Source organism: Suncus etruscus, chromosome X (genome assembly GCF_024139225.1).
Source record: "Suncus etruscus isolate mSunEtr1 chromosome X, mSunEtr1.pri.cur, whole genome shotgun sequence".
NCBI classification, from domain to species: Eukaryota; Metazoa; Chordata; class Mammalia; order Eulipotyphla; family Soricidae; genus Suncus; species Suncus etruscus.
The window spans coordinates 39,882,360-39,906,241 of record NC_064868.1 but is presented as its reverse complement, the minus strand read 5'-3'; the positions used below and the strand labels follow the sequence as shown (position 1 = coordinate 39,906,241).

At 38.8% G+C, this 23,882-nt stretch overlaps 1 protein-coding gene across 1 annotated transcript in view; it reads left to right on the top strand.

Moving 5' to 3' along the window:
• Nucleotides 1–23,882, top strand: part of SRPX (sushi repeat containing protein X-linked) — a gene marked incomplete at its 5' end in the record, with an annotated part of 74,726 nt that overhangs the window by 31,527 nt on the left and 19,317 nt on the right. The window contains 2 exons of the mRNA XM_049767121.1: nucleotides 3,070–3,203; nucleotides 5,676–5,797. Of these exons, the coding sequence (XP_049623078.1) occupies nucleotides 3,070–3,203; nucleotides 5,676–5,797 (256 nt within the window). The remainder of the gene's footprint in view (nucleotides 1–3,069; nucleotides 3,204–5,675; nucleotides 5,798–23,882) is intronic.

The window sequence follows — 23,882 nt, the reverse complement described above, 5'->3', positions numbered from 1 at the left end:
GTATGTGACCAGTAGCTGAAGCAGAAGTTGCCCTTGCTTCTGGATTTTGGGAGAGAGGATAGCATTGTCTTCATATGAAAAGATTCAGGATCATGTCTCTTCATCTGATGGATGAAACTAGGCTCCAGATATTTATTGTAGCTCAACTCACACACATGCCTCCTCTGTTTCAGCTGGTTTGCTGATTTTTCTTGTTTGTTTGCTAAGGCAAATTCTGGAGCTGGGGACACAAAACCAGCCTTTATTGACATTAAGATTAAGCAGATCCGGGGCCGGAGCAGTAGCACAAGTGGTAGGGTGTCTGCCTTGCTCCCGCTAACCTAGAAAGAACCACGGTTCGATCTCCCAGTGTCCCATCTGGTCCTCCAAGCCAGGAGCGATTTCTGAGTGCATAGCCAGGAGTAACCCCTGAGCGTCACTGGGTGTGGCCCAAAAACCAACCCCCCCAAAAAAAGATTAAGCAGATCCAAGGGCTGGAGTGATAGTATAGGGGGAAGGGTGGTTTTCTTACATGCAGCCAACCTAGATTCCAGTTCTGGTATCTCATATGGTCTTCAAAACCCTGCCAATAGTGATCCCTAAATGTAGAGCCAGATATAAGTTCTGAACACAGCTTGGTGTGCTCCTCCCAAACAAAAACAACAACGAAAGTATCAGCATAGTCTGTTCCAGTTATTCTTGTTGTTGCCTCATTTGTTGTGTCCCGTTTACTCCTTTGTTGGTTGTTTGTGTATCTACAAAGAGCTCCCAGAATGAGAAATTGGTTCCCATCCTCTTATCCCCTTTTGGGGGGGAGTTCTTGGAAATATTTATCCGCAGCAAATAATCCACAGAGACAGGAGTGTAAGGGGTAAAAGGTTGGGCGAAGAGAGTCCTTTGTCAGCCTGCTGCTAGCTCCAAAACACACCTTGAGCCAGCCAGCCAATTTATTTGGCTCTCAACAGCGCCCCCACCTGGAAGGTCAAGGTGGGACAAAGGGCAAATAATAATCTTATGGATATATTTTCATATACAACACTTGTTCCCTTTTAATATAAGAATAATTTTATAGCTAGTAAACTCCCATGCACAGATAAAATAATGCCTGTTTTGTTGCAGTAGTTTGAATATCACAGACTTTGTGAATTCAGAGTGCTTTCTCCTATGTCAGTAAGAGGAATAAGTTAACTGCTTGGATTAAATGAGTTTGTTTATTGAACTGTGTAACTGAGTAGTGCCCAGCACAAAAGAAATACTCAGGAGGTAAGAGCATTGCCTTGCATGCAACTGACCTTGTTTCTATCTCAAGCATCCCAAATGGTCTCCAGAGCCCCACCAGAAGTTATACCTGCCATTGCCAGATGTGACTCAAATACAAAAAAAAAAAGAAAGAAACAAAATCCAAGCTGGGTAGCAGTGATAGAGATAATTTGATTTAGTCATAAAATTCTGGTCATAAGTCACTTATATATTCCCGCCCCCCTTGGTTTTGCGGCCAGACCTGGCAGTCTTCAGGGTTTACTTCTGACTCTGTACTCCAGGAATGTTCCTGGCAGGCTTGGGGAGCCATAGGGGTACTGAGGATAAAACCCAGGTTGACCATGAGCAAGGCAAGCAATCAATGTGCTATACTATCTGGCCTTCATTTTTCTTCTTGGTCTTTTCTCACCTTTGTGTTTCCTTTTAATCCCAGATACTCAGAAGAATGAAGGAGGTGGAGTGACAGGAGGAGGGAGGAGAGAGAATTAAAGAGAGGGAGGGAGGCAGATATGAGGGAGAGAGAGTTTAGAAGAAAGTGAAGGTCAAAAAGAGAAAGACAACAGAGACCTCCAGCATCGGCTACTAGCCAGAAAGGTTTCAATTGCCTTTATCCACACAAATAAATAAAGGTACATACCTCTTTGCTTTCCTATCTGATTCTATAAGGAAGGCTGAATAATGTGCCACCCCTACAGTTGGCCACATCCTAATTTCCTGGACCAGTAAACAAGACAAAGTTGTGATTATGTTAAGAAGTTTGAAATGGGTGGCAGCAGCCTGAATTGTCTAAGTGGACCCAATATAACCTCAACCTTCTATAAGCAGGCAGCAGGAGGGTCAAAGTCAGAGAAATGGGATAGGGAAACCAGGTTTGAGAGTGCTTTGTGCTGCTTTTGTAGCTGGTGGAAGGGTCCCCAGCCAAGTCATGCAGGTGGTGCTGCAAAAGGTAAAAGAACAATAGATACTCCTCTAGAGCTGCTGGATACAGGGGATAGTTCTGGTAACACCTTGACTTTAGTGAGGCCAATTATAAACGGCTGACCTTAGTATAGTAAGAGAATACATATGTATGTTAAGTCACCAGGTTTATTGGGGTTTGTGGCAATAGCTATAGGAAATGAATATATTACCCCAAACTCTACTAATGTTGCTTGATACTGCTTCATGAATTAGCTACAATTGCCTGTTGGACAACATGTATTTGAACTATATATATATTATTTTCTCTTTTTTGCATGGGAGAATTTTGTGTCATGTCTATGGGTGCTTAAGAATCACTCCTTGTAGTCAATATGCAGTTCCAGGGATTAAGTCAGGGTTGGCCTTGTATAGGGAAAGTGCCTTAACCCCTTTCTATCTGTCTAGCCCCACATCTGCATTATTTTCTATCTTCAAGATTTTGAATTCAAAGATTTAAGCATAGTCTTCCCCATATAGTTGCAGAACCCATCAATACTGAAGGCTTAGTTATCTGAGAATTTTAGCTGTGTGGGGGTCTTGGAGGAAAGTATATCTTTATTTCATAGTTTTGTTTGTGGGTGACATTACACCTTACTATGCTCAGGGATCACACTTGGAGACCTTTGGGGAACCATACTGGGTGCAGGTGATCAAACCCCAGTAAGCCTCAATACAAATCACATAAGAGATAATATAGTGAGCCTCATCCACTGTATTATCTTAAATGGATACTCTTATCTCATCCACTCTCAGAAGTCCAGGTTATTTACACTTGAATCCTAGCCTTGAACTTGTAGTTCTGTGTGTCATTACAGGCTGAGTTGAAACAAGCAGACAGTTTCTGACTCATCTGGCCACTTGTAATTACAGCTATGAATGTCAATGTGGGTGTCAGAACAGCAGCTGCACTTCTCGATCAGTTTTATGAGAAAAGGAGACTTCTCATTGTGTCCACACCTACAGCCCGGAATCTCCTCTACAGGTTGCAGCTGGGAATGCTGCAGGTGAGGTCTTGGGGTAGGGAGCCCTTAAACAGGAAAGGCTGAGACATTTTTTAGCAGATTCAGGGCTTAATGCATTTATGATGAGCCTCAGGGGACTCTTAGAGCTACCTCCATTCATTTCTGGATTGGGGACATTACTTGATTAACATCGACTTCTGGAGCTAGCCCAGTTCTTTTCTAACTAATGAGATTGGTTTGTTTTCGCTAATAAACCTATTGAAATGCTATCCAGGCAGACAAAGAATTGCTTTGTTTAACCTGTCCACGATATGGCTTAGCAGAAGCCGATCAATGTTTGCTCCCTAAGGAATGAGCAGTCCAGGAGTTTTCTGGTTCCACAACCAGTCTTCAGAGAGTAACAAAACAGCTTTAGAATTTCTCTGTATGATCATTTAATGGCATCTGGAGCTTGGTATATATGCAAGTCCTCAAACTTCATCCCTAATCAATGGATCACATTCTACATCTTAAAAAAGAACATTTAAGTGATTGCAAAAATATCAAAGTTTAAGGAGCACTTTTATAGGACCTATTCTTCTCTGGGTCAATATTAGAGTGAAAATGAATCAACTGATTCTCCTCCCTAAAATATAAATAAAAATGAAAAGCATTACATTAGAATGAGAACTTTGATCTTTATCATGAAGTAGGTTTGTAATAAAAGTGATTAACCTTTAAGTGTCCAAATCTAAAACAGAATTATGATAGGTTGGATAAATATGTTATAAGATTCTTTTTCCCTGTGTACATGTTTCATTCATTTAAACAGGAAACAGAATTGTGTTTATAGCAACTTTGTTGCTATAATTTTCTTATTTCAGCATTATTGCACTGGATGGTAAGCATTATTTTCCAATAATTTTCCAATATTTTCATTACTTATAGGACTTCTTATGAATTTGAAATAGCCATACCAAAAAAATTTGGCTCCCTTAATAGAAACCCAGTTCGTTGCAGCTTTTTCCAAGCCCTGGAACATCATCTCTATCATGTTATCTTCAGCTCTCTATTAGAAATTTTTTTCCATATGACAAAAGTTCAGACCACAGCCAATTTACTTTTATGAGAACTTGGCTTTTCGGGTTATATTCCATGATCATAATTTTCTGATCATCTTTCATAAAAATGAATAAGCCAAAAACAATTTGCTTTTTCTGTGGTTTGGCATACTATATATAAAGCTTGAAATGTGGCCCTCTGTGGGTTTTTGTAAGTAAAATCTTACTTGAATAGCCACACTTGTTCATTTGTGCATTGACTCAGGCTGCTTTTGAAGGCAATGACATCTTATAGTTGAGTTATTAAAATAGGCTCCATACACAACCATTCCATCCAGTGCAGGCTAAACATTTTATTATCTGGTCCTTTACAGGAAAATGTTCATTGATCCCTTATCTGATCTATCCCCATTCCTTCAAGCATCTACTATATAACCAACTAACTGGATTAATTCTTATTATCAAGGTTTTTATATATTGCTTTCCCAATTATTAAATTTTCATTTTAACCAGAGTCTTCAGGAAAAAGTTTCCCAACTTTCTACCAATTCTATAATCAGAAGTTTCAGTGGAATTGTAAAAGAAATGAGGGCAGATAACTAGCTTTGCATATATTCCCCAAGCACAGAACCAAGTGTAAGCTCTGAGCACAGAGCTGGTATGGCCCCCAAACAAACAATATTGGTGTTATAATGCAGGAATTTAAAACCTCACATGTAGCTAGATTTGTCTGTTTGGCATTTGTTTCCTATTGGCATTCCTGAGGAGGCCTCTTGGCATTGAGGCTGAGTGGATCCTATTTCCATGGCTATTGCCAAGGAGTAGTCAGAGGGTTGGAACCTTTTTATTCTTTATTTTCCCTCCCAAAAGTTTGGGTGGCCCTGGAAGTTTAGGGAAGGAACACATGGAGAGTGGAAGCAAGGGCATAAAATATTCTTGTGGAAATACTCTCTATCTATAAAGGCCAAAGTAGAATCTTTTTATTTTTATTACTTATTTTTTAAATGTCTTTATTTAAACAACTTGATTACAAACATTATTGTGGTTGGGTTTCAGTCATGTAAAGAACACCCCCCTTCACCAGTGCAACATTCCCATCACCAATGTCCTAAATCTCCCTCTTCCCCACCCCACCCTCACCTGTACTCTAGACAGGCTTTAGTTGAATCTTATAATGGTGGTGGTCTTGTATACTTTTAAAGAAATTTGACTCATGCAAGGTCTCACCCCATCTGGCAATACAGTCGTTTTGCTTAGGTTTTCAAAAATCCTATTGCCAAGCCATTTCTGAATGATTCTTCTTGAAAAATATTTAAGATGATAGGCACTTGTTTCATTTTAATTTCTCAACTTCTCATGACAGTTCAAAATAAGCAAATAGCTGTTCCTAAATAGACCAGTGATGTTTCTGTCATTGTGTGATTCCCGTGGACATCTCTATTCTGCAATGCTCACAGATACTTTTTTTCTGCAGCAAGCGCAGTGTGGCCTGGATCTCCGTCATATCACTGTGGTGGAACTGGTAGGTGTGTTCCCAACACTCATCGGCAGAATAAGAACAAAGATAATGCCTCCAGCCCTAGCCATGCAGCTCAGGTAAAGGGATGTCCCATCTCTAAATATTATCCCTGACAGGGGGGCTTTTTGCTTCCTGATGAGCTTCCCTGATTAATTTCTATTCTGTATTGATTGCATCTATGTTTAATCATTTTTATTCCAGGTATATTACTTATGAGAACCATACAAATAGTTACGTTCCATCTTGTCCAAATAAATCGCAGGGTGTCAGGCTTCACTCCTTTCCCCATTAGATCATTATTTTTGCTTGGTCTTTGTTTTAGTGTTTGGGGCAGGAGAGGTATAGAAGTGCCTTCAACAAGAACCTAAGTGATAGTAAATTCATACTGGGAGTGAAGACATTCAATTAGCCTTTTCCACCATCTTCAGGGCACCATACCCATATATTAATAATCTTTTTTGTAACACTTATAAAGCCAGAATTGCAGCGTGCAGATTCTTAGTAATTATTACTAAAGAAATATAATTGAAGAGCCAAAAATAATTCCAGAACAATCTAGTCTTCTTGCATCCCTTTAACACTATAAAAGGATAATTAGAAAAGAAAAACTGCTGAAAATGTTTTTTTAACTCATCTTTTTTCTCACATGGAATGGGAGGTGCAGACTTCATTATAGTCCCTCAGATTCCAGGTTGATGGCACCCCAATATTCTTGTTGCAGGGACATCAGGGTCACATGTTTTTTTAGATTTTTGAATAAAGGAAAGTGAAGGAAAAAAATACATTGCTAGGGTCAAAAAGATTGGAAAAAGGGTAAGCAGTTTTCTTGCATCCAGGCAATTCTGATTCTATTCCCTGGCATTACACATGGTTCCCTGAGCACTGCCAAGAGTGAATCCTAAGCACAGAGCCAGTATTAAGTCATGAGCACAGCCAGATGTAGCCCCAAATCCCCTACAATAGAAAAAGGCCCATTCACTTCTATACTTCATGTTAGAAACATAAAATTGCTCATTTGTAGGTTATTGGCCATAATACATCATATATTTATGATCAAACTTTAAGGACTGCTGGAAAACTCTGTCTTTCTATATTTGTAGAATAAAATAAAATATAACCTGTTGACTTGAGGATTACAATAATTCCTTGAGAGCTTTTATGATAGAAATAATCTCATTAGCATGTGAAATTACAAATAAACACACTAGTTTAATTTGATTTGGGGGGATATCATCAGTACTTACTCCTTCCTGGCTCTGCACTTAGGGATCACTCCTGGTATACCTGAGGATACCAGAGATATAGGCCCTGGGAATCATATGTCATGCCAAGGGTTAAAACTGGCTAGGCTTTATGCAAGGCAAGCACTCTATCCACTATTGCATAGCTGCATTATTTTCATTTTTCATTTCCCCTTCGACACTTACTTGTTTTATTCCTCTCTTCACCTGAAAAATTTGCTCCATCCACACCAAGGTCAAAAATTCAGAGGGTCAGGAATGGGGGAAATAAAGACTCCTCTTTATTTGACTGAACGTAGGAAAAGACTGTGTTCACTCATTTAAATAGATTTTGTTTTGTTGCATTTCGTTTCGTACTGCCCTTGAGATATTTCAACATTATTGTCTTATACTTAACCTTTCCAAGAGTCATGTTGCCATTAGGTAAGTTATTCTAAAATGAAAAGGCATTGCTACATCTAGGGGCAATAGTAACCATTCACAGTAAGCTTTCTAATTCTTTAATAAAATATTTATTTAAACACCATAATACGAGCATGTTTATAGTTGAGTTTCAGTAATAAAAAAAGAACAGCCCCCTTCATCAGTGCAACATTCACACCATCAGTGTCCCTGTGTCACTCCTGCCCATGCATGCATTCAAGACAGGCATTCTATTTCTCTCAGTCACTACCACTGTAATTCTAGTTGTTAGTATAGTTATTTCTGTAACTGTACTCACCATTTTTTGTGGTAAGCTTCATATTGTGAGCCAGTCCTTCCAGTCCTAATTTATATTGTCTCTGGGTATTAAAAACATATTGTCTTTTATTTTTCTTAAATCCCACCGAGGAGCAAAACTATTCTATGTCTATCTCTCTACCTCTGACATATATCTTTTTTATTACTATTGTGAACAAAGTAGATTATGAATCTGTCACAGTAATATTTAAGATATATAGTGACAATGATTCAGGGCATTCCCGCCACCAGTGTTGTCCTCCCTCCACCGCTGTTCCCATATCCCCCTGCTTTGTCCCACAGTATAACCAGTCCCTCTGTGTATAGCATGTTGTAGATTGGGTATCGATTCTATTGTCATTGACTTCGGGTTTGGTGTTTAAGTCTGATCATTTTTTTACTTCTACTCAATGTTCATATGACTGTTTGGTCATGGTACCATCCATTTTTTCACTTCAATTTATTAGGCATGGCAAGATGATTCAAATTCTGTGGTTCTGTTTGGAAAAAAAAAGAAAAAAAACTGGGAGGAGTTCGTCTAGAGGTTATAAATATCAATATCAATTCAAAAGAAGAAAAGGATAAAAGAAGAAAAACATACCAAACAAAACAAACAAAAAAAGGAAGAAGGGCTGGTGTGGCAAGGCTTGTGCTTTTTATCTTTTCTTTATTTTTGCATAGGCATAGTAAGTATTGGGGAATTCCCTTGGCCTAGAGATAGAGTTTCTCCACCCTTGAAGCATACTATCATGGGAACAAGTGCAGGTTTTGTACACACTCATTATCAAACTACAAGGTCTTTTTATGGTGCCAGAAAAATTTTCACTCAATTGTGGATAATAAAATCAGGCCTCTGTAATTAGAGATCTTGGTATTTGAAAAAGGTCATAGGACAAAGCCTAGGATAGAGTATTTCTTTATGGTTCTAAAAGTTCAGTTAAATCACAGTTGTTGTAATCAATCTTCTGTAATTAGTGGTCTTGGTTTTTGTGAAAATTTTAGGACAAAGCCTAGGATAGAGTTTTTCATTATGGCTCCAGAAGTTGTGCTCTATTGCTGTTGTCAAAGTCAGTCTTCTGTAATTAGTGATCTTGGTTTTTGCACAGATCAAAGGATGACATGTCTTCTGACTTCATCTTATAGTTAGGTGATGAGATAGGGCAACCTGCTCTTAGATAAAGTTGTTGATGTTTTCTCCTTGTCAGATGTCATTTCAAAGCTGGTACAAGTTGGTGCCAGAGCAGTATTAGGAATTTTCCAGGGTAAGTTTGGTTCCTTATGCTGTTGAAGGAAACTGTGTCAGTTTGACAGTCACTATTCAATCACATGGAGTCTAAGTTGGGTCCACATGACTCATATTCAGGGTTGTAGGTACTCCTGTTTTATAAGATGTGTGGGTTCTTGGCGCCGGAGTGGTGGTGCTAGGGGTAGGGTGTTTGCCTTGCCCGCACTGGCCTAGGGCAGACCATGGTTTGATCACCTGACACACTGTATGGTCCCCCAAGTGAGGAGCAATTTCTGAGCTCATAGCCAGGAGTAACCCCTGAGCATCACCAGGTATGGCCCCAAAACCAAAAAATAAATTAAATTAAATTAAAATGTGTGGGTTTATTTCTCTAGTAGATAAGAGCTTGTTTCTATACATAAAATTTTCTCTTTTTTAGTATGCTTGCAAAAGAGAATGGTGCCATATTATATTGCTGGTCAATTTGGGGGTAAGAATGACAGGTTACATAATCTCTGTGCCCTGGTTTTGACCTGAGATTTTATCCCAAGCGAGACTTTTACTTCTAGGTTTTCATATCAATCAGAACCAAAACAGGTGAAGTTAAATATATATGTGTGTGTATTTATATGAGAAGAAATAAACATAAATTTAAAATATAATTAAAGAAAAAAGGATGGAAGAGGTTATCTTTACATTTGGGAATAAACAAACTAAAAGATATTACTATAGGGTATTAAGCAGGCAAAAGAAATATAGGTATCCCCATTAAGTCTTTTTTTTTAATAACTTTTATTGTGACCAAAGTGAACTATGAATCGTTCACAGTAATATTTATGGGACATAGTGACAATGAATCAGGACAATCCCACCACCCCTTATCCCAGCATGCATCCCATAGTTCCCTGATTTGCCCCTGGGACTGCTGGTTTAACTGCTCATCTCTGTGTGTATAGCTTGTTGTAGATTGGGTATAGATTCTGTTTTTATTGATTTTGGGTTTGGTGTTTGAGTCTGATTATTTTGTATTTCCACTCAATGTTCATACAACTGTTTGGTCCTAGAAACCTCCAAAAATTTCCTCCCTCATTTCATGAGACAAAACAAAATGATTCAAATAGCTCTGTTGGGAAAAAAAGAAAAAACTCAAGCAAAAAAAAAAACTGGCAGAATTCCATCTAAATGTTATAAATATCAATTTGAAAGAAGAAAAGGAAAAAAAGGAGAAAAACAAAACAACAACAAAAAAAAAACGAAGAAAACTCACCAACTACAAAAAACCACCAAGCTACTAAAAACAACCACAATAATAATAATAATAATAATAATAATAATAATAATAACCATGAGAGAGAATAGTGAAAGAAAATAAAAAGAAAAATTATAAAATAAATAAAAAAGAAGAAAAAAGAAAAACGAGAAAAGAGATGAAAAATTATTAAGAAGAAAAAGAAAAAAACGAAGGAAAAAGGCTAGTGTGGCAATGTTTTCTGTTGTTTTTGTTTTTGTTTCTGCATACGCACAGTAAGTATCTAGAAAATTAGAAAGGGAATTCCCTTGGCCTAAGAGATACAAGGTTTCTTCATCTTTGAAGTATACTGCCATGGGAACAACTACAGGCTCTATAAATGCTCATTTTCACACCCAAAGGTCTATATTTATTATTAATATCTTTATTTAAACACTTTGGTTACAAGTATGAATGTAGTTGGGTTTCGTTCTTGTAACACCCCCCCTTTCACCAGTGCAACATTCCCATCACCAATGTTCCAGATCTCCCTCCTCCCCACCCCCCCTTTACTTCAGACAGGCTTTCTACTTCCTTCATTCACGTTGTTATGATAGTTCTCAATGTAGTTATTTCTCTAACTGCACTCATCACTCTTTGTGGTGAGCTTCATGTCATGAGCTGGACCTTCTAGGCCTCCTCTCTTTAGTCTCTGATAATTATTGCAAAAATGTCTTTTATTTTTCTTAAAACCCATAGATGAGGGAAACTATTCTGTGCCAATCTCTCTCCCTCTGGCTTATTTCATTCAGCATAATAGATTTTATGTACGTCCATGTTTAGGAAAATTTTATGACTTCACCTCTCCTGATGGTTGCATAATATTCCATTATGTATATGGACCACAGTTTCTTTAGCCATTCATCTGTGAAGGGCATCTTGGTTGTTTCCAGAATCTGGCTATTGTAAATACCACTGCAATGAAAACAGGTGTGAGGAAGGGATTTTTGAATTGTATTTTTGTGGTCCTAGGGTATATTCCTAGGAGTGGTGTAAATGGGTCGTATGGGAGCTCAATTTCCAGTTTTTGGAGGAACCTCCATATCACTTTCCATAAAGGTTGGACTAGAAGGCGTTTCCATCAGCAGTGAGTAAGAGTTCTTTTCTTTCCACATACCCGTCAGCACTGCTTGATCTCATTCCTTGTGATGTGCGCCAATCTCTGTGGTGTGAGATGGTACCTCATGGTTGTTTTGATTTGCATCTCCCTGATGATTAGTGATGTAGAGCATTTTTTCATGTGCCTTTTGGCCATTTGTACTACTTCTTTGACAAAGTGTCTCTTGGTTTCTTCTGCCCATTTTTTGATGGGACTAGATGTTCTTTTCTTGTAAAGTTCCATCAGGGCCTTGTATATTTTGATGGGACTAGATGCTCTTTTCTTGTAAAGTTCCATCAGGGCCTTGTATATTTTGGATATTAGCCCCTTATGTGATGGGTATTGGGTGAATAGTTTCTCTCACTCAGTGGTTGGCTCTTCTATACTGGGCACCATTTCTGTTGTGCTGCAGAAGCTTCTCAGTTTAATATACTGCCATCTGTTTATCTCTGCTTCCACTTGTTTGGAGAGTGCTGTTTCCTCCTTAGATGCCTTTAGTCTCAATGTCATGGAGTGTTTTACCTACATGTTGTTCTATATATGTACCTTTTGGTTTCAGGTCTGATATCAAGGTCTTTAATCCATTTGGATTTTAGCTTCATTACATGGTGTTAGCTGGGGGTCTGAGTTTGTTTTTTTTGCAAGTGGCTAACCAGTTGTGCCAACACTGCTTGTTGAAGAGGCTTTTCTTGCTCCATTTAGGATTTCTTGTACCTTTCTCAAAAATTAAGTGATTGTATGTCTGGGAACATTCTTTGAGTACTCAAGCCTATTTCACTGATCTGAGGGTCTATCCTTATTCCATGCTGTTTTGATAACTATTGCTTTGTAATACAGTTTAAAGTTGGGAAATGTAATACCTCCCATATTCCTTTACCCAATGATTGATTTAGCTATTTGTTTATTGTTTCAAATGAATTTCAGAGATGTTTGAACCACTTCTTTGAAGAATGTCATGGGTATCTTTAGAGGGATCACATTAAATCTGTACAATGATTTGGGGAATATTGCCATTTTAATGATACTAATCCTGCCAACCAATGAGCAGGGTATGTGTTTTCATTTTAGGTGTCCTCTCTTATATCTTGGAGTAGGGTTTTATAGTTTTCATTGTGTATGTCCTTCACGTCTTTAGTCAAATTGACTCCAAGATATTTGAGTTTGTGTGACACTAATGGGAATGGGGTTGTTTTCTTAATGTCCATTTCTTCCCTATCATTATTGGTGTATAAAAGACCATTGATTTCCATGTGTTAATTTTGTAGCCTGTCACATTCCTATACAAATCTATTGTTTCTAGAAGCATTTAGGTAGAGTCTTTAGAGTTTTCTATCATGTCATCTACAAACAGTGAGAGCTTGGCTTCTTCCTTTTTTAATCTGGCCTCCCTTGATATCTTTATCTTGCCTAATTGCTATAGCAAGTACTTCCAGTACTATGTTGAATAGGAGTCATGAGAGAGGACAGCCTTGCCTGGTATCAGAATTTAAAGAAAGGCTTTTAGTTTTTCACCATTGAGGATAATATTTGACACTGGCTTATGGTAGATGGCCTAAACTATATTGACAAAAGTTTCTTTCATTCCCATCTTGCTTAGAGTTTTTGTGTTTTTATCAAGAATGGGTGTTGGGCCATATCAAATGCTTTCTCTGGGTCTACTGATATGATCATGTGATTTTTATTCTTCTTGTTGTTGATATTGTGTATTAAGTTGATAGATTTAAGGACATTAAACCATTCTTGCATTCCTGGGATAAAACCTACTTGATCATAGTGAATGATCTTCTTGATGAGCCAGGATTTTGTTGAGGATCTTTTTTTTTCATTATTTTTTTTTTTGGGCTTTTGGGTCACACCCGGCAATGCTCAGGGGTTACTCCTGGCTCTATGCTCAGAAATCGCTCCTGGCAGGCTCGGGGAACCATATGGGATGCCGGGATTCGAACCACCGTCCTTCTCCATGCAAGGCAAATGCCTTACCTCCATGCTATCTCTCCGGCCCCTTGTTGAGGATCTTTGAATCTGTGTTTATCAGGAATTTTGGTCTGTAATTTTCTTTTTTGGCAGCATATCTGTCTGGTTTTGTTAGCAGGGTGATGTTGACTTCATAAAAGCTATTTGGAAGTGTTCCCGTTTTATCAATTTCATGAAAGAGCCTGGCCAGGATTGATAGTAGTTCCTCTTGAATGGTTTGAAAGAATTCATTAGTGAATCCATCTGGGCCTGGGCTTTTGTTTTTGGGCAGACATTGATTACTGTTTTATTTTCCTCAATAGTGATGTGGGTGTTTAGATATGCTACATACTCCTTATTTAATCGTGGATATTTATATGAGTTCAAGAATTTATCTTTCTCTTCCAGATGGTCATGTTTAGTGATATAGATTTTCTCAAAGTAGTCTCTGATTATCCTTTGAATCTCTGCAATATCTTTAGGATCTCCCTGTTTTCATTTCTGATATGGGTTATCAAGTTTTTTTTTCTCTCTCTTTGTGAGTTTTGCCAATGGTCTATCAATCTTGTTTATTTTTTTAAAGAATCAACTTCTGCTTTCTTGATCTTATGGATTGTTTTTTGGGTTTCCACTTCATTTATTTCTGCTCTAAGCTTTGATATTTCCTTCTCTCTCCCTATTTTTGGTTCCTTTTGTTCATCATGTTCTAATTTTATAAGCTTCGTGGGTAAGCTATTCAGGTATGCACCTTCTTCCCTCATGATGTGTGCTTGCAAAGCTCTAAATTTTTCTCTCATACTACTTTTGCTGTATCCTATAGGTTCTGCTAGTTTGTGTCTTCATTGTCAATTGTTTCCAAGAAAGTTTTGATTTCCTCTTTGATTTCATATCAGACTCACTGGTTGTTCAGTAGTAAGCTGTTTAATTTCTGGGTGTTAAAGTTTTTTTCTGTGTCCCTTTGTGTTCACATCTAATTTCAGAGCCTGTAGTCAGCAAGGGTAGCCTGCACGATTTCTGTCCTCTTGATTTTAAGGAGGTATGTTTTATGTGCCAGCATGTGGTCTCTCCTAGACAATGACCCAGGTACACTGGAAAAGAATGTGTATCCAGGTTTCAGGGGATAGAGTATCCTACAAATATATCTACTAGACCTCTTTCTTCCACTTCTCTTTTCAGGTCTAGTATATTTTTGTTGGGTTTCAGTCTGCTTGACCTATCAACTACTGACAGGGCCGTGTTGAGTTCTCCCACAATTATTGTGTTAATATTGATATCCCCTTTTACATTTATCAGTAATAGATATTTTGCTGGTCTTTCTTTGGATACGTATATCTTTAGTAGTGTGATTTCTTCCTGTTGAACATTTCCCTTGATTAGTATGAAGTATCCATCTTTGTCCCTTACAGCTTTTCTGAGTCTAAATTTTGTGTCATCGGATATTAATATGGCAACCACAGTTTTTTTAAAGGTGTTGTTTGCTTGGATGATTTTTCCTCTAGCCTTTGATTTTTGAGTCTATGTTTTTTCTGACTATGCAGGGGTGTTTCTTGTAGGCAGCAGAAGGTTGGATTAATCTTTTTGATCAATTTAGCCACTCTGTCTCTTAATAGGTGCATTTAGTCCATTGACATTAAGGAAAATGATTGTCATGGGATTTAATATATTTTTGTGTGTAAGTTTGATGTATCTATTGGTCTGTCTTGTCTTAAAGTAGACCTTTCAGTTTTTCTTTTAAGGCTAGTTTTGCATCTGTAGTTTTTGAGATTTTCTTTTTATCCATAAAGCTATGTATCATTCCTTCAAACCTGAACGTGAGTCAGGCTGGGTGCAGTATTTTAGGTGAAGCATCCATTTCATTCAGTCTTGTCACAATATCCCGCCACTGTCTTCTGGCCTTGAGAGTTTCTTTTGACATGTCTACTGTTAATGTTAAGGATGATCCTTTGAATGTAATTTCCCTTTTTAATCTTGCTGCTTTCAGTATTCTATTCCTATCTGTGAAATTCTTCATTGTGACTAGGATGTGTCTTGGGGTGTTTTTCTTCGGGACTCTTAGCTGGTACTCTTTATGCATGCAGGATTTGATTGCATGCAGTATCTAGTTCTGGGAGTTTCTCTGTAATATGTATTTGACTGTTGATTCTTCCTGGAGATTTTCCTGGGCCTCTGCATCTCCATTGATTCTCATATTGTTTCTTTTGAGTTCATCAGAGACTTCTATTTTCACCTGTTCACATTTCTTGAGTACTTTTTCTATTGTCTGATCGTTTGCCTTAACTTTCTTTTCCAATCTCTTCTGCTGTATGGAGTTGTTCTGTATTTCATCTTCCATTTCACTGATTTTGTCCTCGGCTGTTTTTACCCTGTTGGAGATGCTTTCCATTGAGTTTTTCAGTTCAGCTATCATATTTTCAAATCTGTTATTTCAGTTTGGAGTTTTGTGATTTCTGTCTTTGTGATCTGTTCAGCTAGAGCTATATTGTCTTTGATTTCCATGAGGATCCTCCATATTTCTATTCTATTTGAGAGATTAATCAGATGGTTGGTATTTTTGGGTCATCAGAACTATCATCTTCATATTCTGTGCATGATGTTTGCCTGCGAGCTTTACCCATTTTCACACCTGTAGTGTGATTTTTCTGCATGTTACTATGGTGTTCATTAGTTAGAAAGAGCGCACGGCTGCAAAGCGGAGCAGAGCTGCTCTGCTCTTCTGGAGCCTCTAGGAGAGAGTTTTTGCTGGGCCCATCCTGGCCTTCTCAGAACAGCTTCAGGAGATGGAAGAGAAGAGAAGAATGCAAAGATGACATGTCCCCTCATATGCTCCCTGTTGTGAATCTCACAGCCTGGGAAGACCCCTCCCACATTCACAAGCAAAGGAGTCACCTCTTCTGATAGCCCGTTTTCACTCACTCAGTCAGTCTTTCTTGGCCTTTTGTCCTGTGCACCTCTCTAAGGGACAGTTTTTGCTAGGCCCTTCCTGACCCTCTCAGGAGAGCTTCAGGAGATCTAAGAGAAGAGAAACATGCAAAGCCAACAGGTCTCTTGAGTCTGTCCCTGTTGTGAATCTCACAGCCAGGAAACTTTCCGTTCAGTTGTGGATGATAACATCATGCCTCTGTAGCTTGTAATTTGTGTTGGTCATAGGATGAAGGCTAGGATAGTCTTTCTTTATGGTTCTTTAAGTTCTGTTCTATCACTGTTGTTGTAATCAGTCTTCTGTAATTAGTGGTCTTGGTCTTTGCTCAGATCCTAGTACAATGCCTAGGATGGAGTCTTTTACTATGGTTCCAGAAGTTCTGCTTAGTCGTAGTTGTCAACGTCAGACCTCTGAAATTAGAGATCTTGGTTATTGTACAGATTGTAGGCCAAAGGCTAGGCTAGGGTCTTTCTTATTGGTCCCAGGATAAGTTCTGCTCAGTCACATTTGTAAAAGTCAGTTTTCTGTAGTTAGCAATTTTGGTTTTTGCACAGAGCAATAGACGATGTGTCTTCTGTTTTCATCTTACCATTAGATGATGAGATGGGCCTACCCACTCCTAGATCAAGTTGTTGCCATTCCCTTGTGGTCAAGATGTCATATCAAAACTGGTGCAAGTTGGTGACAGAGTGGTATTAGGAATTTCCCTGAGGGATGTTTGTTTCCTGATGCACAGTTCAGGTAACTGTGTCAATTCTATGTCTGGGATCTGGGGTTCTGGTTTAGAAGGTTGCTGTCCAATTGTATGGAGTCTAAGTTGGGTACACATGTAACATATTCAGGGTGGGAGATGCCCCTGTATTATAAAATGTGTGGGTTCTTATCCCTAGTAGATTAGAGTTTGTTTCTGTGCATAAGATTTCCCGTTTTTTAGAGTGCCTATGCAAAACAGAATGGTGCAATATTATATTGTTGGTGCATTTGGAAGTAAGAATGGCAGGCTACACAATCTGCCCTGAACTTTTATCTCAGGCAAGACTTTTTTTTTAATTTTCATACCAAGCAGAACCAAAACATTTAAAGTTAAAGAAAAAATATAAAAATAAATAAATTTGAAAAAAGTAATTAAAGATAATAAGTGATGTAGGAGGCTAATTTCACATTTGGGAATAATCTCACTAATAGGTATTATTATAAAGGTATTAAACATACAAAGGACATATAGGCATCCCTATTAATTATTTTGAGATATTCTTGTGTGTGGGTGAAATCCAGGGCAATTTTTCATCCCACACCATGGTCCTTTTGAGTTGAGAAATGATTTGCAGCAGTAAGGGATCAGTTATTGTCCTTGAGCTGAGGATCCTTCTGGATATGAGTCCAGTTGCATGCAATAGTCCATATTTGGGGGTGTGTGAGAAGAATGGCCACATAGCATGAGTCAGTAGGAGTGTTGGCTGTAGTTTCATGCCTGGGCATGAGATGTGGGGTTGAGAGGGTGTAGTTTCGCTTTGGGAGCTGGTTGGTTGTTTTTTGGGGGTAGGAGTTTAGTCTCAGTACCTGTTCACTCTAAACAGCTGTTTCTGTTGTAGGTTTATTTATGGAACAATGTATAGTCAAGGCTTTGTGTTGCTCCTCTTCTACTTAGTTTGAAACTTCTCGCTATATGCTGACATCTACGATGTTTATAGTTTCTACTTATTAGACCATTGTGATTCTTCATGGAGTATTATATGTATATATGGTATATATATTCTAAATACCTCAGATAAGTGCTATCATTCTGTATTTATCTTTCCTCTTCTGACTTACTTCATTCCACATAATATTTTATAGATCCTTTGAGATATTCTTGTGGGAATAAAATACAGGGCATATTTTCATCTCACATTATGGTCTTGTAGAGTTTTAGAATTGATTTGCAGCAATAAGTGATCAGATAGTGTCCTTGACCTGGGGTTCCTTCTGGAGATGAATTTGGTATCATGCGACAGTACACATTTGAGTGTGTGTGAGAAGTGCCACATAGAATGAGCCAGCAGGAGAGTTGGTTGCAGCTTCTTGCCAGAGCATGAGGTGCGGAATGAAGAGGATTTCCTTTTGCTTTAGGAGCTGGGTGGTGGTTTATTGTGGCTGGAGGTCGGTCTCTGTACCTAATGAGTTAAAAACTGAGGGTAAAGAGGGTTAAATAAAGGATAATAGGGGCCTGGAGAGATAGCACAGCAGTGTTTGCCTTGCACGCAGCCGATCTAGGACCAAAGGTGGTTGGTTCAATTCCCAGTGTCCCATATGGTCCCCATGCCTGCCAGGAGCTATTTCTGAGCAGACAGCCAGGAGTAACCCCTGAGCACCACTGGGTGTGGCCCCTCAAAAAAAACCCCAAAAAATATAAGAGATAATAGATCAGCATTGGGGGAATGAGAGAATAGAATGATTTCTGAAGGGGAGAGGGGAATAATATGTAAGAGGGGCTATATACACTGTAGGCATAGATTGTTTACAATTTAGGTTTTGGAGGCAAAGAGAAGTTCACTATATACAAAGTCATGCCCACATATAGACAGAGATTAGAGATCTACTCATTTGGGGGGAGGGTTTGGACCACACCCTGTGATGCTCAGGGTTTACTCCTGAGGCTATACACTCAGAAATTGCTCCTGGCTTGGGGGACAATATGGGATGCCAGGGATCAAACCAAGGTCCGTCCTGGGTCAGCCACATGCAATGGAGTGCCATACCGCTATGCTAACACTCCAGCCCCTAGAGATCTACTCTTAAGTTGTTGTTGGAGACCTGATTCTCATTGAATGGGTCTGATCTTCTAAGAAATAATTGAATTAAGAAAATATAAACAATTTGCTAAGATATAAATTAGGAAAGAAAGGGAAAACCAAAGTTAAGATGGAAGTAAAAAGAAAAATAAATAAATAAATACAGTAAAAATAAATTAAAAAATATTTGGCCAGCCAGAGAGGTGGCGCTAGAGGTAAGGTGTCTGCCTTGCAAGTGCTAGCCAAGGAAGGACCGCGGTTCGATCCCCCGGCATCCCATATGGTCGCCCAAGCCAGGGGCACTTTCTGAGTGCTTAGCCAGAAGTAACCCCTGAGCATCAAACGGGTGTGGCCCGAAAAACCAAAAAACAAAAAAAACCACACCCCTAAAAAAATATTTGCCCAGTGCCTCAGAGTTTGAAGTTTTTCCAATTTCTATGAACTTCATCAATGACAGGGGTGAACTTTGCTAAATAAAGGTTTCAGGGTTAGATAGTGGCTAGAGAGAATTTTACGATATTTATAGATTTCATGTCTAGAGTACTAAGCAACGTGTAATGAGGACTATAAGAGGTGTTTACCCTATGTAATCTTGTCTGCCGCTTCTTGTGCATCAAGGTTCCTTTCCTAAAGAGAAACTGACAGCATGGGCTTTATGGAATATAGGTTGAATGCATGAAGAATAAGAAAGGAGAGAAGAAAAGAAGTAGGAAAAAAGAGAGAGAAAGAAAGAAAATGGGATAATAGTAATTTGCGATTTAAAAGGCTTTTTACTGTTTTGTTGTGTTTTTTTTTTTGTTTTTTTTTTTTTGGTTTTTGGGCCACACCTGGCGGTGCTCAGGGGTTACTCCTGTCTGTCTGCTCAGAAATAGCTTCTGGCAGTCACAGGGGACAATATGGGACACTGGGATTCGAATCAACCACCTTAGGTCCTGGATCGGCTGCTTGCAAGGCAAACACCGCTGTGCTATCTCTCCGGGCCCTATTGATTGCTTTTTTTATTTGAGAAATATTCTCTAATACTTTTGTGTTGTTTTCTAAAATTTGATGAAAGGGTGACATCTCCCAGTGATAAAGGGGTGATTCTATATAGAAGTTGTATCTTTGCTTTCTTTATTTTTGTTTCTTTGGGGGTCACACCCGGCAGTGCTCAGGAGTTACTCCTAGCTCTACGCTCAGAAATCGCTCCTGGTAGGCTTGGGGGACAATATAGGATGCTGGGATTCGAACCATTGCCCTTCTGCATGCAAGGCAAATGCCTTACCTCCACGCTATCTCCCCACCCCAGAAGATGTATCTTGATTTTTGTTCTTTTCTTTATTGTGTCTTAAACCTGTGTTTGTCCAAGCCATTTATTTCTTATAGCTCCAGGGCATAGGTGCACGATTAGCATGCCCTCAGTCACATTGCATGCTGTGATGTGAGGGAGGAGGCTGGGCCAGGACTGGGTAGCTGTGGTTGCCTAGTGATGCCAAAGCAATGGCAATCTGCCACACAGAGCATTGGGAGGCAGTGGAGGTGATACTGCTCCCCACCCCCTGCTAATGGCCCTGCTGTTGGAGCCAGAGCTGTGCAAACTTCAAAAGAACTGTATGCAGCTCTGGAGCTACAGGTTGCAGACACCCAGCCAAAAGTAACCCTTGAGTATTTCTAGGTGTGACCAAGACAAAGATAAATCCAAAGTCCTGAAGAACCTAGGATGTATAATCTGCTGGCTACCAGAGCTAGGAAATCAATTGGCATCTTCTGGGTGGAAGGTGTTCATGTGCTTATGCACGCACACACACACACACACACACACACACACACACACACACACCACCACCACCACCACCACAGCATCAACTACATCTAGGTATCCCCTCCATTAGAAACTGGCACTCTGGAGCATGGCAAAAGAAGCATACTTAGGTAGGACTCACATTCTAGGGGAGTTGTTTAAGAGTATTCTGTCATAGTCTTATATATTTATGCCACACTAGGGCCAAAGTGAGCTGATATAAAATTGTGTCAGTGCAGCATCCAATAAAATCAGGATACCTGACTTTATTTATTTATTGGAGCAAACCATAGTTTACTCCTGGCTCTGTACTCAGAAATGACTCTTGGACATGCTTGGGAGCCAACAATATAGAATCCTAGTAAACCACATGCAAGGCAAATCCCATACCTTCTGAGTATGGCTCAAGCCGCTGAACTCCCTTTTAGCTGAAAGGAGGTAAACGTTTTTGGGGAAGATATTGGCAAACTAGAAGCAAGGGTGAAAAAGAATGGAAAGGTTTTATCATGTGGCCTTTGTTCCCTGAGAGACATAGTCATGGGACCCTTGAATTTTTCCAAATCAGAGGTCTGAGCTAGAAACCAGAATTCTAAAAAAAATAAGTTTCTTTTCAAGAAATTTTATGGCTCTCTTACTTTGCTGCCAGTATATTGTTCTAATGCTAAAATTTCACTTCAACTGATTTCTTTGTTGTTGTTGGTAGTGGTTTTACTTTGTTTTGTCTTTGTTGTTGTAATTGTTGGACCATACCTGGCTGTGCTCTGAGCATACTTCTGGCTGTGCACTCAGGGATCACTCCAGGCAATGGTCAGGGAGCCATATGGGATATTGGGGATCAAACTAGGGTCTGCCTCATGAAAGCAACTGTGCTGTCACCCCAGCCCCTCTCTTCAATTGTTATATTATAGAAACCAGGATTGTAAGCCCTTGTAACCTCCAGAACCTAGTATTAAAAAGTGCCCTGAGTAGTAGCCACAAATAAAAGGTAATTAAACAATAAATCTTGGGGTGCCAGATATATGTATAAGTTTTCTTCTAGGAAATACTGGCTCTCTAGAACATGGCAGAAGTTGAATAGTACCTTCTTGCTGGAGTGAGTCAAAGAAGAGTGTTAATATAGTAATGTCCTCTCCCCCATCCCAAATCAGTGGGAAAGTGTGGTATGCTAATTTTAGTTGGGTAGATAGAGTATGAAGTCAGTTCCTTGTGGCAAAATTAATAGAAGACATCCAACAGCTTTACCATGTCAGAGTAAAACTGGCACCCACCACCAGCCTCTCTGTCCTCCATAAATTCCCAACACACACTTTGTCTTTGTTTTGGGGCCACACCTGACTGTGCTGAGGGATCATTCCGTGTTTTTCACTCAGGAACCACTTCTAATGGGATCAAAGGATCATATGGTCTGCAAGAGACTGAATCAGATTGGCTGCTTGCAAGGCAAGCACTGTACACTCAGTACTATTACTCTAACCCTCTAGTAGACTTTTCTAGAAGCTAAACCTTTCATTTTGACACTGAAACTAGCAAAACAGGTCTTAACTAGAAGGCACTCTGCAAAATAATCACACACTTAAATAAAAAAAGACTTTAAAAACTCCCACATTACCCTAACACCAATCCACAGACCACTCTCCAAACATCTGTAGGACAAAGCTCGGGGAACAAAAGGCCCCTTCTCCTCTTTCATTCTTGCCTTTTATCTATGGAAAAATGTCACATCTAGAAGGTGGGACCATCCAGTTTCACTACCAATCGGAAGTTCTGCATTCATAAAATAACATCCTAATGAGAAACCACGTGGGAGCTGATTGACAGAGACATACAAATTCCATAATCCCACATCTCCCCCTATTTTACATTATAAAAATGATGAGAGGTACATATGGTAATATATAAATAGCATACAACTTCAAGGGTACTATTTATACTAAATTCTAAACAATTATTACTGTCTAATCTAAGTAAAAAGGAGAAAACTATCACTACTTAGTAAAATATACAATGAAAGATATACATGTTAAAAATTACACTTAGACAATAATAAAAAGTAAATGTATATATCTCTTCTAAATGTTAAAATAATGACTGAAGCTTAAATAAATTCTGGGTCGTAATTTCAGTTAGTTACATAGTCATGTGAAGCCTGAGAAAATAGTTGGCAGTAGTCACAGTTCTGGAGATGATTTAAAGCTAAGAATCTCTCTCCAAAGTTGACATCAGTCACAAACAGTCTCAAGGTAGAGTGAAGTGGTAAAAAAAGCGACTTCAGCAATATTGATGTGATTGTGGAAAATGACTCATGGCCTAAATGACCGAACTCCACCAACATATGCAACCAGAGTGATAATATCTTGCAGGATGTGCCACTGAAGATTCACATGCCAGTTGTCATCCTTTTCCCACTCTTCAATGGGCGAGTCACAATGGTGATATCATCTTCCCAGTTGGCAACAGGAGTCAAGGAATATAAATATAATGAAAGATAGAAATACCAAATAAACAGACATTTCAAACAAAACCAAGTAGCACTGAGAGAAACTTCTCAGCACTACTGGAATTAGAAATTACATAAATGGCCACCACATTCATACTCAACACACACATAAACAGACAAAAAGACTGATCCAAAGTTTACATCAGAAAAATTGACCCAGGTAAAATGAAACAAGCACTTTTAAATATAGAACCAGTATGTTTGTAGAAAAACTTTTCCAGCTTCTAAAAGTAGTTGATGTAGATGGAGTGGAACTTTGCTGAAAATAAAAGCCCCACGGTTTAGATTGAGCACAAAAAATTTCCAAAACAATCCTAATTTTGAAATTTAAAATGTTAAGTAAAATGGTTAATGAGCACCAGAGAAGGAGTCTGTACCTCAAAGTATGGTTTCATCTGCTTCAAATAATCTGGTTCCTTTCTAGAATGCATTGGAAACAAAGTCACCATACATACGTAATAAAAATTCAGCAGGAATAAGAAATAAATCATAACATAGTCAATGACTGAGCACTGTGGTAAGAGTCCAAAGTATTCAGTTGTCTCATCTACGGGTCTCTGGATAAACATATAAAATCATACAAGCAGTTATAATCAATGAAAAAGAATTAATTTAAAGTAGTGGTTATAACATTATCACAATAATCACTGCATTAGGAGTCCAAAATA